General features: G+C 49.6%; 2 protein-coding genes across 2 annotated transcripts; one reads left to right on the top strand and one right to left on the bottom strand.

Annotated features, from left to right (window-relative positions):
• Positions 1-8,584: 8,584 nt before the first annotated feature.
• Positions 8,585-8,893, bottom strand: LOC104273638 (feather keratin Cos1-2-like). Its single transcript, XM_009869030.1, has one exon. It carries the CDS (start codon positions 8,891-8,893, stop codon positions 8,585-8,587), a length of 309 nt encoding a protein of 102 aa, XP_009867332.1.
• A 3,137-nt stretch (positions 8,894-12,030) lies between these two features.
• LOC104273639 (feather keratin Cos1-2-like) lies at positions 12,031-12,370 on the top strand. The gene has a single exon (XM_009869031.1). It carries the CDS (start codon positions 12,062-12,064, stop codon positions 12,368-12,370), a length of 309 nt encoding a protein of 102 aa, XP_009867333.1. The 5' UTR covers positions 12,031-12,061.
• The last annotated feature ends 2,607 nt before the right edge of the window (positions 12,371-14,977 follow it).

Here is a 14,977-nt window from a genome sequence, read left to right on the forward strand (position 1 = left end):
AGCCTCAGAGATGGCCCCTGGATGATCTCCACCTTCTCCTCTCCTCCGTTGCCAAATCTAGCACCATGGCTAGCATCCATGGGCATGGACAGGAGGGACTGGTTCCCCATGCAGCCCTATCACCACTACAGCACTTGGCAGGACCCAGTTTTTTTCAGGTATGCAGGATTGACATCATCGGCAAGTCAGTATTATGATTAACTCTGCTGGGTAACACACTGGAGTGACTGGGAACCCAACACCCTTATGGGCTTGTTCAGACTGGGCCACGGCAGTCCAAAGATGGTAACCAGTGCTCACAGGTCGATCACTGCTCTGTTATGCCTTGTCATCCCCAAGCATGGATAGAGCAGCTTTGCTCAGGCTCAGGACCTCTTAAGACCATGCTATGTCAGGACCAGCTCTTCTCCAGGAAAGCTCTATGCAAGAACTAATCTCCCTAATTCCCATGAGATGTGGAGGTCACAATGGGACACACTCATTAGTATCTGTGAGCTTTCTGTGGCAGCCAACTTCTATTCAAAAGAGTCCCTCTTCCTTTGACTTATGGCCTTGGGTACTGATTTGATGAAAAGCATATCAGATGCCTCAGTCAGGAAGAGCCTGATGAACAGAACACATCCATCCATCCATCCATCCATCCATCCACAAAGGGGCCTGTGGAAATTGCTGTTTCCTCAGCTAGGAATTCGAAATGCAGGCATAGGTAATTTTCTTCTGGAGGGTCAGGCTGCAAAGCATTTCATCAACATTTCCTCCTCTCACCTGACTTCTTAAGAATGAAGCAGAATGACAGAGGTGTTAGGACACTGATCTTATGTCCCTTGTGAAGAAGGTTGATGAGGGCTCTGTAAGCCAAGCACTGCAGGCATAAGTGCCACAAAACTCCTCTCACCTACACATACCTGTGGTGAATCCCTGGTTTTCACCCAACTTCCACAGTTTACAGATCACAGAATCACACAGAATCACAGAATTATTGAGGCTGGAAAAGACCTCTGAGGTCATCAAGTCCAGCCTGTGTTTCAACACCACCACATTGGCTACACCACAGCACTAAGTACCACATTTAGCCTTTCCTTAAACACCTCCAGGGAGATGACTCTACCACTTCCCCGGGCAGTGAGTGCCTTCCAATGCCTGATCACCCTCTCTGGGAGGAAGTGTATCCTGACATCTAACCTAAAACTTCCCTGACCATGCCCTCTCGTCCTGTCACTAGTTGCCTGGGAGAAAAGCCCGACCTCCACCTAACTACAACCTCACTTCAGGGAGCTGCAGAGAGTCAGAAGGTCCCCCTGAGTATCCTCTTCTCCAGGCTAAACACTCCCAGCTCCCTCAGCCTCTCCTCATAGAACTTTCACTCTAGTCCCTTCCTCAGCCGCGTTGCTCTCTTCTGGACCTGCTCCAGCACCTTAAGATCTTTCTTGCAGTGAAGGGCCCAGACATGCACACAGGACTTGAGGTGAGGCCTCCCTAGTGCGCTGAGCACAGGAGCAGAATGACATCTCTGCTCATAGTGCCCACAGTATTCCTGATAGAAGTCAGGATGCCATTAGCCTTCCAGGCCACCTGGGCACACGGCTGGCTCATGTTCAACCAGTTGTCAACAACTACTCCCAAGTCTCTCTCTGCCGGGCCACTCTTCAGCTTCTCCTCTCCCTGTCGGTAGTGCTGCAGATAGTTATTGTGGCTAAAGTGTAGGATCCTGCACTTCAGAATCACAGAATGTTGAGGTTGAAAGGGACCTCAAAAGATCATCTAGTCCAGCCCCCCTGCCTGAGCAGGATCACCTACAGTAGGTTACACAGGAACATGTCCAGACGGGTTTTGAATGTCTCCAGAGAAGGACACTCCACACACTCTCACAGGGAAAAGGTTTTTTCTAATATATTTTGTGGAACCTTCTACATTCCAGCTTGTACGCATTGCCGCTTGTCCTGTCATTGGACATCACTGAAAAGAGCCTGGCACCTTCCTCCTGACACTCATCCTTGACATATTTATAAACATGAATGAGGTGTCACCCCTCAGGCTCCCCTTCTCCAAGCTGCAGAGCCCCAGATCCTTCAGCCTTTCCTCACCAGTGAGATGTTCCACTCCCTCCATCTGTGGCTGCGCTGGACCATCTCAAGCAGTTCCCTGTCTCTCTTGAGCTGAAGGGCCCAGAACTGGACACAATATTCCAGATGTGGCCTCACCAGGGCAGAGTAGAGGGGCAGGAGGACCTCTCTCAACCTACCAGCTACTCCCCTTCTAATACACCCCAGGATGCCATTGGCCTTCTTGGCCACTTGGTCTTGTTGAACTTCATATCATTGGCCTCATCCCATCGACCCAGCCTGTCCAGGTCCATCTGCAGTGTATTCCTACCCTCCAGAAGATCAACACTTCCCCCCTAACTTGGGGTCATCTGCGAACTTACTAAGGGTAGACTCAATCAGATGGTGGGTAAGAGGGCAGATGGACGCATGGCACAGAGCATTGTTACAGAAAGCTGGACATCCAGTGTCCCACATTCCTTGTTTTTCTCATGGTACCCTCCTGGCATTCATCTTCTCTCAGTTTCTGTGAAGGACATCTGCCTTCACTATTAATGCAGATATTTAGCTACATTTTTTTTCCTGTGATACTTCAAACTTTCTTTTCAGCCTCCACCCTCAGATCAAAGTAGTAATTAAAAGGCTGGCACCTGTCAGACGTATACAGTTCCCTGAATGCGGGGGAGGAGCTGCTTAGGGCAAGGATAATCTCAAAAGAAGCGCTGAGACACAAAGGGCCCAAAAGACAGGGGGAAGTTCCCCTGTACATTCTTCCTGCTGTAGACCTGAGGGAGAGCCACTGAATCTCTCCATCTCTTATCATGTTCTCACCATGCCCATGCCTCACCTCCTCTCGCACAAGATCTTTACTGCTGCCACTGGGGGAATTGCCAACCTCTGGTAAATCCAGTTCCTCAGCCTGCCTGGGACTCCCAGAAGCCCCCACTGTCTCTCTGCCCCACGGGAAGCCCCAGGGTGCAAGCATCAGTACTATCCTGAGGATGCAACAACACATGCAGGCACCAGCCCACCCACAGAGTACATGCTGGGGCATCCCACACCAGCACTCATCTACCCAACAAGCTTAGCACCTGTAAGCCAGGCTGGGCAATATTTTGTGGCTTGTGACGTACTTGTCCCAGCACACGCCATGCCCATGATGCCCCAGCATCACAGTAAAAATAGTCAGAAACCTTCCTGGTACAAAAAGGATGCCACCTGGGAGAAAATGACAACAAAGCCACTGCCTAGTACTAGAGGTAAGCAGACTTTTCACCATGACAGTATTTTTTACAGAGCAGTTTGCATATGGTGAAATAAAGATTAAAGGACAGAGCTGAGAGGATCAGGAACTCACTCGCACCAAGGAAGAAGTGGGAAAATGACTGTTTCAGGCAGCAGGAAACACAAAATGTAGTTCTGGTGACAAGGAAAGCCTCCAACGTTTTGGGGACAATTGTGCTGCCACATCATGTCTCCAAGAAGGAAAGTATGCCAAGGAAGAAATGCATGAGAATCCTCAGAGGCTGCTCACTCCCCACAGAGACAAGGATGAGGCTATTCCAATCACGGTTAGGAGAGACATGGAGAAAATAAAGACAAACAGGACCATATGCCACCTGGGGACGTCACCATGTCCATGCTTGACTATGTTTGTGTTTTCTTTGGGGCAATGTACTGTCCTGTATGGCACAACTTTGTCAAATCCAATATAAATTAGCTACCCAGGAAGGAAGGAGGAAACCAAGGTGTGCGGGTGTAAATCCTTTGTCTCTGATAGTGTCAGAGGGATAAAATCAGCTACTGCTGCAAGGTAAAGGAACCAGTTTAGCCTGGATAAAAGTCTAGTCCTGGTAGGGCTGAACAAGTGGTAGACCACAGCCAAAAGAACTTGGCAGAGCTCTGACAAACATTTCTGGTTTGTTGGAATGGACCTTTGCCATGTAAGGGCTGACTCCTATTGCAGCTTATTCTATGTCTGGTAATTCCTGGGTGTATTTGTTACCTTTGCATTCCTAATTGCCTACCTCAAACATTGAAGGCTCCTCTTAGTGGAGATCTTATCACATGTCCTCAGGAAGGGAAAAAACGACTGGGCGGGAGCTGTCACTCTGTTTGTACCACAGAACTAAGCTATAATAAGATACTTAATAAGCTGAGCGTCCCTCTGGCAACAATTAGGGTGATTTTATTCATGTCACCATGAAATATCCATGCAGTGTCCTCATGTGAAGGACCTACAGCTGTCACTTAGGCTTCAGGAGAACCAGCCAGACATGAGGAATCTGCCCCCTCCGAGACAATGCTGGCAGCCCTTTAGATACAGGTCAGAGGATGCCACATCCCATAGAATGCTCTGAGCCCTTCCTGGGGAAGAAAGGGATCCATGCGGGCAGCATTCTACTCCTGCCTTCCTTGCACAGACCATCTCACTCTCCCTGTGTAACGCTGACCAAGTATGGCTCTTCGCTACCTTCAGAAGCACAGATCAACAGCAGCCAGAAGTGGGGTGTCATCGCAAAAATTACAAGTGCCCTCTTTCAAATGGTGTCATGTTCGTGTCTCCCTGTCCTTCCACTCAATGCACAGTAACATTTCCTTCAGTATTTGTTTGCTCCAAGATCTCAGACCCTGCCAGGCTGAAGATCTGTACAAGTGCATTTGGTACAGGCGTAAGTGAGGACTGTCTCCCAACCCAGAAAGCACCAACTCTTCATTGAAAACAGATCCATTTGGACATGGCCTGCATGTAGTTGGCAGGATTCTTCAGCCTTTTTCCAGGTCCATAAAGCATATGTTATTATTTTGAACTCCCTAGCAGCTGTTGCCTGGCATGGAAAGCCAGGGAGGAGAGCCTGCCTGTAATGCTGAGCCATTACCACTGCTGTTACAATGAATTAGAAGAAGCATCCTAAGAGGTGTGAAATAGACATTTTTGGTGCCAGGAACGAGCAGTAGCGGTGCATGAGCTGTGGAGAGGCAGGAGAAGAAGGGTTCAAGAGGCATGGTGTGTATTTCAGGGCCTGTTCCCTGGACAGATCCCTACTAGGTTTGTGCCATCACCAATTTGATGGATGTCTCAGCTGATGCTGATTTTGTCATATGTCGGGGCTTGGGGCACCTTTTCGTGACAGAGGGAAGTGGGGAGAAGATCTTCTTAGAGAGAGGCTGAGGTGTGACTTTCGTTGCTTTTGGTTTATGCACTAGGAGAGAGCTTCCTTGGGTCAGTCTGCCATTTGTAGGACAGTGTCCAGATGAGGCACTGAATCCTCTGTGGCTCCTGGCATAGTCTCCATCTTTCTACTCACTGATGACTTTGGCTCCTTTCAGACAGGATGCCCAGGCTGATCTGCAATCACACTTGTGCTCTGTATCCTCTCCAAATCACACATAAACCTTCAACTCCAAGACACGTCCTGCTGCACCCCTGTGCATACCCTGCTGCTGGCATTCATCCTAACCCCACTGGCCAACAGCTGCAATGAGCCCTGTGTGCAGCAGTGCCAGAGCTCCACCGTTGTCATCCAGCCCTCCCCCGTGGTGGTGACCCTGCCCGGCCCCATCCTCAGCTCCTTCCCACAGAACACCGTTGTGGGCTCCTCCACTTCTGCTGCTGTTGGCAGCATCCTCAGCTGTGAGGGCGTGCCCATCAACTCTGGGGGCTTTGACCTCTCCTGCATCACCAACCGCTACTGTGGCAGAAGGTGTCCTCCCTGCTAAACATGCTGACAGCTGTCTGAGACAAGGTCTCACAGGAATGTAGTGCTAGACAGAGGATCAAACTTCAAGCCATTTACTTTAAGAGCTGTTGATCGTCTCTGGCCTATCCTGCAATGGAAGTCTGGAAAAGGCCAGCGTCTCCTCTCTGAAATCCTGGGCAAGGTCTACCTTTCTTGTATTCCACACACTCTTCTCTCCTTCATTCGTTGTCTTGTGCTTCTCTCAAAGTCTGCTGTGAGAACCCCTGAGACCAGCCTGGAGGGACCTGATTGCCTTTATCTCTTAGCTAGGAAGTTCCATAGATACCCTGTTGGAATTCTGCAACAGTAAAGTGAAGAGATTCTTGGCAGCTCATGCTGCTTCCCATATTGGGGACCTCCCCTCAGAGTGACCTCATTTCCCTCTTTATACTCATTAATAAGTTGTTGCAAGCCTGCCTGTGTGCCTTCATGTGGTCGTTCCATCTTCATTTCAGACAAGGTTTGCAGACTTTTTGCTGCCCTCAGTACTCCATGCACTGCTGATGTCCCCTTGGAGTGACTTTTGTTCCCCTCTTTTGATTCATTAAAATTCTGCTCTATTCAAGCCTGGCTTCCATGTGGTCCTTCAGATTTTGAACACTCTTAATGCCAGAGGAGAACAGTGGTGCCCTAGAGTGGAAGGGGGTGAGTGCACAAGGAGACCCTTCTCCACTAACAGAGCTTGGGCACCATGGATAAGCGCCTCTTTGGGAAGCATCGCTGGATGCTCTATGTCCTGGCCATCAGGTCTTGCTTTGTGTCTCTGACCACAAACACCCAGAAAGGCAAGAGGCCCTAGGGGGTTAGTAGCCCCAAGAGTTTCTGAGGAAGGGCATTACTCTTGTCCCAGCTCGTGCTGTGTTGGCGTGACAGGCTGTGCTTATGGGGCTCCTGGAGAAGATTTGCTCTGCAGGATGACAGGAGTAGTAATGTAGAGAACACCCTCTAGGGTGGCCCATGGCTTCTACTCCACCTTTCTCTCCTCTCTGTCACCCAGTCTAGGGGCCATGGCCACCAACCATGAGTAGCAGGGGCAAACTATTAGAGGGAGTAGCTGTGAACGCATTGAGGCTGGAAGATGGAGCTAAGCGTGTGGGAGCCGAGGGCAGTCAGCACAGACACGAGTATAATGAAATGGTATTTTTGAGAAAGATCAAATTGCTCTGACACAGAGAGTTAAGGGCAGGAGTACTGAGTGCACTTCCTGAGAGAACCACAAACAGGCCTACACCTTGTGAATCTTTCATTGATGCCCCCGAGTTTGTGCTCAGGAATTGACTGCCATCCTGGGTTGGAGCTACAACACTCTCATTTCCTATTTCCTACACTGCAAATCCAAATGTCTTGACAAAAGAGTACATGTTGAAGAACACAAATCACCACACCACTGTTCCCCATCAAGAGGGAATTATGGCCTATGAAGCTTATGTCAGAACTACTGCTCTTCTGCTCATACTATCACCACTAGTGTTTGGTTAAACTGCCTGGAATTCTGCATAACTTTTCCCTCTCTTCTTAAATATATTAACACAGAGGTGCTACCAGTGCTGTTGATTAGTTTGGCCTTCACCAGTAACAGACTTATCTTGGAGTTTATGGCATTGGCTCTGTCAGATATGTGGGTAACTTCTAGCAGCTTCTAACAGAAGCCAATTCTGCAACATCTCTGCTACATAAGCTTTCCCACGAAAACCAAACGCAAACAAACAGTACCTTGGGAGGACCTCAGCCCTACACATGTAGTTAACAGGTGGGCCATGACAGAGTCTCTGCTGAAGGTTAATAGGACTGCATGGGGAAGCTGTCCCTGTGTCTATACACAGGGGTGCTGACCACAGACCATGATCAGCTGGTGGAGTGGAGGGTAGGGGAAGGAGGTGGAGACAAGACACTGGAGCATCCCCAAGGCTATTCACTCACTCCCAGTTCCTGCCAGCCTGTCATTCAATTTGTCACACAAATTTCCACCCAAAACAAGAGGACAACGCTTCACAGGAAGCTTGAGGGACTGCTAACATTGCCAGAGTCTCCCACATGCCCACACTTCCTCTCTTCAGCACAGCAATAGTAAGGATTCTTGTTCACAAGGTTTACTTCAGGACCAAGAGACTACTTCCAAGCAGAGTCACAGTTAGGCTAGGGCTGATGACCAATTGCTGTGTAGTGACTAGGAAAGTCTTCCTGAAATTCCAGAGGCAGTGCCTGAAATACTACTTGCTGCAGTGTCTCCTAGCCTCCAATGCCTGAAGCAAGGATGTGTCCCCAGCCTGTGCCCCTACCTCTTTTCCCTCAAAGCAAAGGCTTTCTGCCTCAGCACTACTGACACCGACGGAACGACCACCTAAGGGACACAGCCAGGCTTGCAGTGATATTTTAATAAGTCTCAGAAGGGAAAGGAGATCACTCCAAGGAGGGGTGCCCTGTATGAGGAGCAGCGAGGGCTGTCAAGAGTCAGTTTCCTTTTTCCCATGGCACAGTTAACACAGAGCATCTGTTGACCTTCTGGGTAAAGAGATAGACTAACAAATCCCTTCAGGCTGGTCTCGGAGGTCCTCACAGCAGGCTTTGAAGGGAGCACAAGGCAACATAGAAAAGAGAGAAGAAGTATGTGTGTAAGACAGGAAAGGTAGAAATTGGCCATGATTTCAGATATCCCTGACACAGGTCCCCTCAGTCTTGCCCTTGCAGGACAAGCCAGAGACGATCAACAGCTCTTAAAACAATGGCACAGACTTTGATCCTCTGTCCAGCACCATGTTCAGAGTTCCTGTGAGACCTTGTCTAAGACAGTTGTCAGCATGTTTAGCAGGGAGGACACCTCCTGCCACAGTAGCGGTTGGTGATGCAGGAGAGGTCAAAGCCCCCAGAGTTGATGGGCACGCCCTCACAGCTCAGGATGCTGCCAACAGCAGCGGAGGTGGAGGAGCCCACAACGGTGTTCTGTGGGAAGGAGCTGAGGATGGGGCCAGGCAGGGCCACCCCCACAGGGGAGGGCTGGATGGGAACAGTGGAGCTCTGGCACTGCCGCACACAGGGCTCATTGCAGCTGTTGGCCAGTGGGGTTGGGCCGCAGGGCTGGCAGCAGGGTACACACGGGGTGCAGCAGGACATGTCTCAGGGCTGGAGGTGCACCTGGGAGAGAGAAAAGAGAGGAAACAAAGCACAAGTGTGATTGCAGATCAGCCTGGGCACTCTGTCACAAAGGAGCCAAAGCCATCAGTGAGTAAAAAGATGGAGACTATGTCAGGAGCCACAGAGGATTCAGTGCCTCATCTGGACACTGCCCTACAAAGTGCAGTCTGACCCAAGGAAACTCTCTCAATGCGTCCTTCAACAAGGGCACTACATAGCTCATCTTATTCCAATGAACGTTACTTCTAGTGTATAAACTAAAAGCAACCACAGTCACATCCCAGCCTCCTCGAAGCTGACCTTTTCTTTGCTTCCCTTTGTCATAACAAGGCACCCCAAGCCCCAACATACGATAAAGACAACATCAGCTGAGAAATTCATCAAGTGGAGATCACCTTTTGGAAGAGGAGGAGAAGGGATTTTCAAACTCACCTTGTTCTCAAGGAAAAGGAGCAGGAGAAGTGGATGAGAGAACAGAGATTTGGGCTGCCTTTTATACCTGCCCCTCAGTGCCATGGAACCTGAGACAACCTTGGCAGAGGTAACAATTTTCTGACACATGTGTCTTGAATACAAACCATCACAGCTGATGATGCAGATTGTGGTTTTATTTCCTGCACTGCTTCCCTTTCATTTCCAGGTTTCTGTCATGACCATTTCCCAACAGAGAATTACTCAGAGCTCTGGGATGAAAGGCCCCAGGAATTCTCATGCAGGAATGTGGCGATGTGGGCAGAAGACTCAGCTCAGGTGCAGGATGCTTCCAGAGCAGGGAAGTGACATTAGGCTGGGTCCCTCTGGTGGGGCTGTTTGAAGTGCTGCTCTCAGGAAGAAGATTCAACATTCCTCACATGGATGCCCAAGGATCCTTCCCTATGAGGTCATGACCCATCCTTCTCTTTCCCTCCTTCCTCAGCTCACCTCGATGGTGCCTCCCCCAGCTTGAGTGTGTTGTTGTGCTGGCTCCATCCTGCCTAACACTGCCCTCAGGAATAATTTCTGTTTGATTTTGTCCCATGTCCTCTCTGTGCACTCTGTGAGTACACAAACAATGCCGAAGGCACTCTTGGGGCTTTGTGCTTCCCCAGAATTCTCTAGCCCTGTCATGGTTGTGCCTAGGTGTGCTCAGCAGAGTTGACACTTGGTTGTGTTTCAATATGTGTATCTGTCTGTGTGCTCGTGTTTGGAGCTGGGTTTGTGTGAACGTTCATGGGTGCAATAATTTGGTAACTGGTTCCCCACAGGTGTGCATTAGTGTGTGTATCATTTTATGTCCCTCCTCAGTAATGGATGGTCTTGCTCATGGCAAGGACACTCTCCAGTGCTCTGTCAGGAGCACTGAGGAGCAGCATGTACCCAATATTAGCAGGAGCCAAGAACAGCTGAATTGTGATGGCACAAGCCAGCTAGAGATTTGTCCAGGGAACAGCCCCTGAAACACAGCCCAAGTCTCCTGAACATTCCTTCTGTCCCTCCACATCTTATGCTCACTTGCTGCTGATTTCTGGCCCTAACAAGGTCCATTTCACACCTGTTAGGGAACTACATCTAATTCATTGTAACAACAGTTGGAATAGCTCAGCATTCCAGGCTGTCCCTGCTCCTTTCCTCTCTGGGCCAGGCCGTAGCTGCTAGAGAATGCCAAAGGAGAGGGTTTGTTTTTTGATCCTGGAGAAGGGCTGAGGAATCCTGCCCACCTTGGACAAGCCATGTCCAAATGGATCTGCTTCCAGTGAAATGCTGGTTCTTTCTGCGGTGCAACGCAGTCCTACCTCGGCAAACGCACTTACGCAGCTGTGTTGTGTTTATCTGCTCCCAGCAATTAAGCTTCACAATGCCTCTTCCTCACTCCTCCCTGATCCTCCTGAGGTCTGGAAACAACACGAATAGAGTGAGAGCTTTGGAGGGACAAGAAAAGGAGGACTGAAGATACAGGAGGTTGCAGCTCAGCACCTGTGCTGAGGACAATTCTCTGCCAGGTTTGTTCTGTTGTTCAGCTGCATTCAGGCTCCTTCTGACTCTGACTGCTCTGTGAGGCTCATAGAGAGAGCAGTGGAGAGTGTATTTGCCATAAGGAGAACAGTCAGGCAGAAGTAAGGGACACACATAGTCACACAGACGAACTGAAACACAGACACACAGAGACACATTCTCATGCACTTTGGCATGGAATCATGTACAAATACTTCACCGACGTGCATTCACACAGAAATCAGCTGCATAAAAGTGAACAAAAGGCAAGAACATACACAGGAACACAATATATTGTGGAGTCTGCTGTCTACATGTGGAAATGTGACAGAGCAAGAGTGTTCTGGGAAAGGTCAAGACCCCAGATATGCAGCCTGTAACATTCACCATGATACAGAAAGGGAAGAGGCAAAACAGGCCAGTACAATCTATATGGGAGCAGAGTTAGGCACACTAATGCCAAACCCAGGAGCTAAGCTACTGCTTGCTCACATTGGCCCAAAAAGACCCAAAGGAGTGACAGAGAGTGACATCATTTGCCTTTTCTGGACTTCTCCAGTGCTTGACATGAGTCCTCTGACCACTCTGGTGTGGTTTGCTCTGGAAATGATTAAACCTCTCACCCTGGCACACAAAAGATGCCTCCACTGGGCAATGTGCCTGGCATAAAGCAGCAAATAAAAGACTGTCATTAAGGAAGCCCAAACACAGCCCATCTCATTAAGTGGGATGCTTTGCATTCAAGGTGAGCTTGTCAGAAGATAATCACCACTTGGAGGCATGCCTCTGGCAGCCTGGGGCAGTAAAGGTCCATGATAAAAGCCAGCCCAGCTCCTCACTCTCTCAGCCACTTCTCTTGCATCTGTCTCCTTGAGAACCAGGTGAGTCTCAAGTCCCTTCTCCTTCTTGGCTTTCTCTCAAAGGAGGTCTCATTTCAGAGGACCGCTCAGCTAACACTGATTTTGTTCTATGCTGAATCTTGGGGTTGCTTGTCAATGGAGGTGGAAGTGGGGAGAAGGTTGGGCATGGAGTGAGACTGGAAATGTGCTGAGGTGTCTCCTGGGCTGTGAAAGAGGCTGTATTACTGGCTCCTTCATGGTGTGGTGTCAGGCTCTTTCCTCATGCATCCCCATGAATTTCTGCCCTCTCTCCCAGGTGCACCTCCAGCCCCAAGACATGTCCTGCTGCACCCCGTGCGTACCCTGCTGCCAGCCGTGTGGCCCAACCCCACTGGCCAACAGCTGCAATGAGCCCTGTGTGCGGCAGTGCCAGAGCTCCACCGTCGCCATCCAGCCCTCTGCCGTGGTGGTGACCCTGCCTGGCCCCATCCTCAGCTCCTTCCCACAGAACACCGTTGTGGGCTCCTCCACCTCCGCTGCTGTTGGCAGCATCCTGAGCTGTGAGGGCGTGCCCATCAACTCTGGGGGCTTTGACCTCTCCTGCATCACCAACCGCTACTGTGGCAGAAGGTGCCCCCCCTGCTAATGAGGCTGACATCTGTCTTGGACAAGGTCTCACTGGAACTCTGAACGTGATGCTGGACAGAGGAACAAACTTTGTGCTATTGTTTTAAGAGCTGTTGACCATTTCTGGCTTGTCCTGCATCAGAGCTCTCTGAAATCATGGCCAATGGCTACCTTTCCTGTCTTACACACACCTTTCTTCTCTCTGTTGTTTGCTGCCTTGTGCTCCCCTCAAAGCGTGCTGTGAGGACCTCCGGGATCAGCCTGGAGTGACCTGCTGGCCTCTTTCACTTGGTTGTGCAAGTCCACTGCAGAATAAGGGAAAGAAATTCTTTAGCTGCTTCTGCTGCTCCCCACACTGGGAGCTTCCCCTTGGACTGACCTATTTGCCTTCTCTAAACTCATTAAAAAATTGCTGCAAGTCTGCCTGTGTCTCTTAGGTGGCCTTTCCATCTATGTCAATAGTGCTGATGTAGAAAGCCTTCAGTCTGGAGGGGAAAGAGGTGGGGGCACAGGCTGGGGACCCATCCTTGCTGGAGGCATTGTAGGCTAGGAGACACTGCAGCAAGTAGTATTTCAGGCACTGCCTCTGTAAGTTTGGGAAGACTTTCCTAGTCACTACACAGCTCATGGGCATCAGTCCTTGCCTAATTGTGACTCTGCTCGGAAATAGTCTCTTGGCTCTGAAGTATATCATGTGAACAAGAATCCTGACAACATCTGTGCTGAAGAGAGGAAGTGTGGGCATGTTAGATCCTCTGGGGATGTCAACAGTCTCACAAATTCTTTGTGAAGGGTGCTCCTCTTGCTTTGATTGGAGCTGGAGGTTCTGAAAAGTGTGTTGCCAAAGGATGGCAGGAACGGGGAATGAGTGAATAGCTTTGGGGATGACCCACATTCTCTACGCTGATTCCTCTTCCCTCCATCATCTGATCATTAGGCCATGACAAACATTCCTGGGGATCTGCAGCAAGCACAGCTTCCCCATGCATCCTTATGCTTCAGCAGAGCCTCTGGCATGGCCCACCTGTTGACTACATGTGAAGGGCTGACATGTTCCTGGTCTAGTATTGGGTTTGTGTGGCAAGGCTTTTGTAGAGGGGTGGGGGGAGAAGAGGGGAGGAGTTACACAGGTGACTTTTGTGAGAAGCTGCTGGACAGTTCTTCCATGGCTTCCATGGTAGCATGAGCCAACAGGGAAATATCCATGAAGCACCTCAAGTGAACTAAGAAATGTTTCACCAAGAATGTGACATGGCCAACAGCCTAGCTGAACTAGCTCTACACGAACATATGCAGCATGGGGAACAAACAGGAGGAATTGGAAGCTACCATTCTGCTGGGAATCCATGACATAGTTGCCATTACTAAAACCTGGTGAGACAAATCCTGTGACCGGAGTGTGGCTATCAATGGCAACAGGCTGCTCAGAAGGGACAGGCTAGCTAGGAGGTGCAGAAGTGATGCCCTCTATCTTCTAAAGAGATAGATTGTGAAGAGATGTCCCTGAAGCACAGCCAAGAGCAGGTCAAAAGCTTTTGGATAGGAATTGGAGATCCAGGCACCAAGGGGAACCTTGTGGTTGGTGTCTATTACATTCTGCCATGATCATGATCGCAGGCTCTCATCCTGCTGGGGGATTTCAACCACCCTGACATCTGCTGGAAAAGTAACACGGCTGTAGGCAGTTCAGGAGATTTCTGCAGTGCATGAATGATAAATTCTTAAGCTAGGAAATAGACACATCTGCTCGAGGGGGTGTGATACTGGACCTGCTCATCACCAATGCAAGTGAGTTCATCAGCAATGTCAAGATCAGAGGAAGCCTGGGCTTGCAGTGATCACGCACTAGTGGAGTTCACAGTCCTAAGCGATGTGAGTCAGGTGAGATGCATAGTCAGGACCCTGAATTTTAGGAACACAAAATTACAGCTTTTCAAGGAGATAGTCAATAGGAGGCCCTGGGAAAGGGTGCTCAGGGAGAAAGGTGCAGAACAGAGCTGACAGATATTTAAGGATGTTTTCCATGGAGCACAAGAGCTGTCAATCCTCAGGTATAAGAGATCAAGCAAGGAAGGGAAGAGACTAGCCTGGCTGAGTCATGTCCTGCTGGTCAAACTAAAAGGAAAGAAGGAACTGCACAGGCAGTGGAAGCAGGGACCAGTATTCTGGGAAGAGTAGAGGGATGCTGCCTGGCGGTGTAGGGATGAGGTGAGGAAGACCACTGCATGACTGGAGTTAATTTGGCAAGAGGTGCAAAGAATAACAAGCCAGGTCTTCTACAGGCATGTGAACCAGAAAAGGAAGGTTAAAGAAAGCCCATCCCCGCTATGATGAGCAAGAATGGCAAGGTAGTGACAACAGACAAGGAGAAGGCTGAGGTTCTCAACGTCTCTTTTGCTTCAGTCTTCACTGTCAATCTCTCTCCTACATCTCCCAAGCTGATGGATCACAAGTCAAGGACCAGGGGGGCAAAGTCTCTCCCATTGTAAGTGAAGATAAGATTCATGACCACCTGAGGAACCTGAAGATAGACAAGTCTCTGGAACCTGATGACATGTATGTTAGAGGCTTCAGGGAATTGGGTGATGTATTTGTCAAGCCACTCTCCATATCTGAAAAGTCATGG

The sequence above is a fragment of the Apaloderma vittatum genome, unplaced genomic scaffold (genome assembly GCF_000703405.1).
Source record: "Apaloderma vittatum isolate BGI_N311 unplaced genomic scaffold, ASM70340v1 scaffold1565, whole genome shotgun sequence".
NCBI lineage: Eukaryota > Metazoa > Chordata > Aves > Trogoniformes > Trogonidae > Apaloderma > Apaloderma vittatum.

Excerpts from the sequence above, each read along its gene's own strand:
- LOC104273638 (XM_009869030.1), bottom strand. The coding sequence starts at position 8,893 with ATGTCCTGCTGCACCCCGTGTGTACCCTGCTGCCAGCCCTGCGGCCCA.
- LOC104273639 (XM_009869031.1), top strand. The coding sequence starts at position 12,062 with ATGTCCTGCTGCACCCCGTGCGTACCCTGCTGCCAGCCGTGTGGCCCA.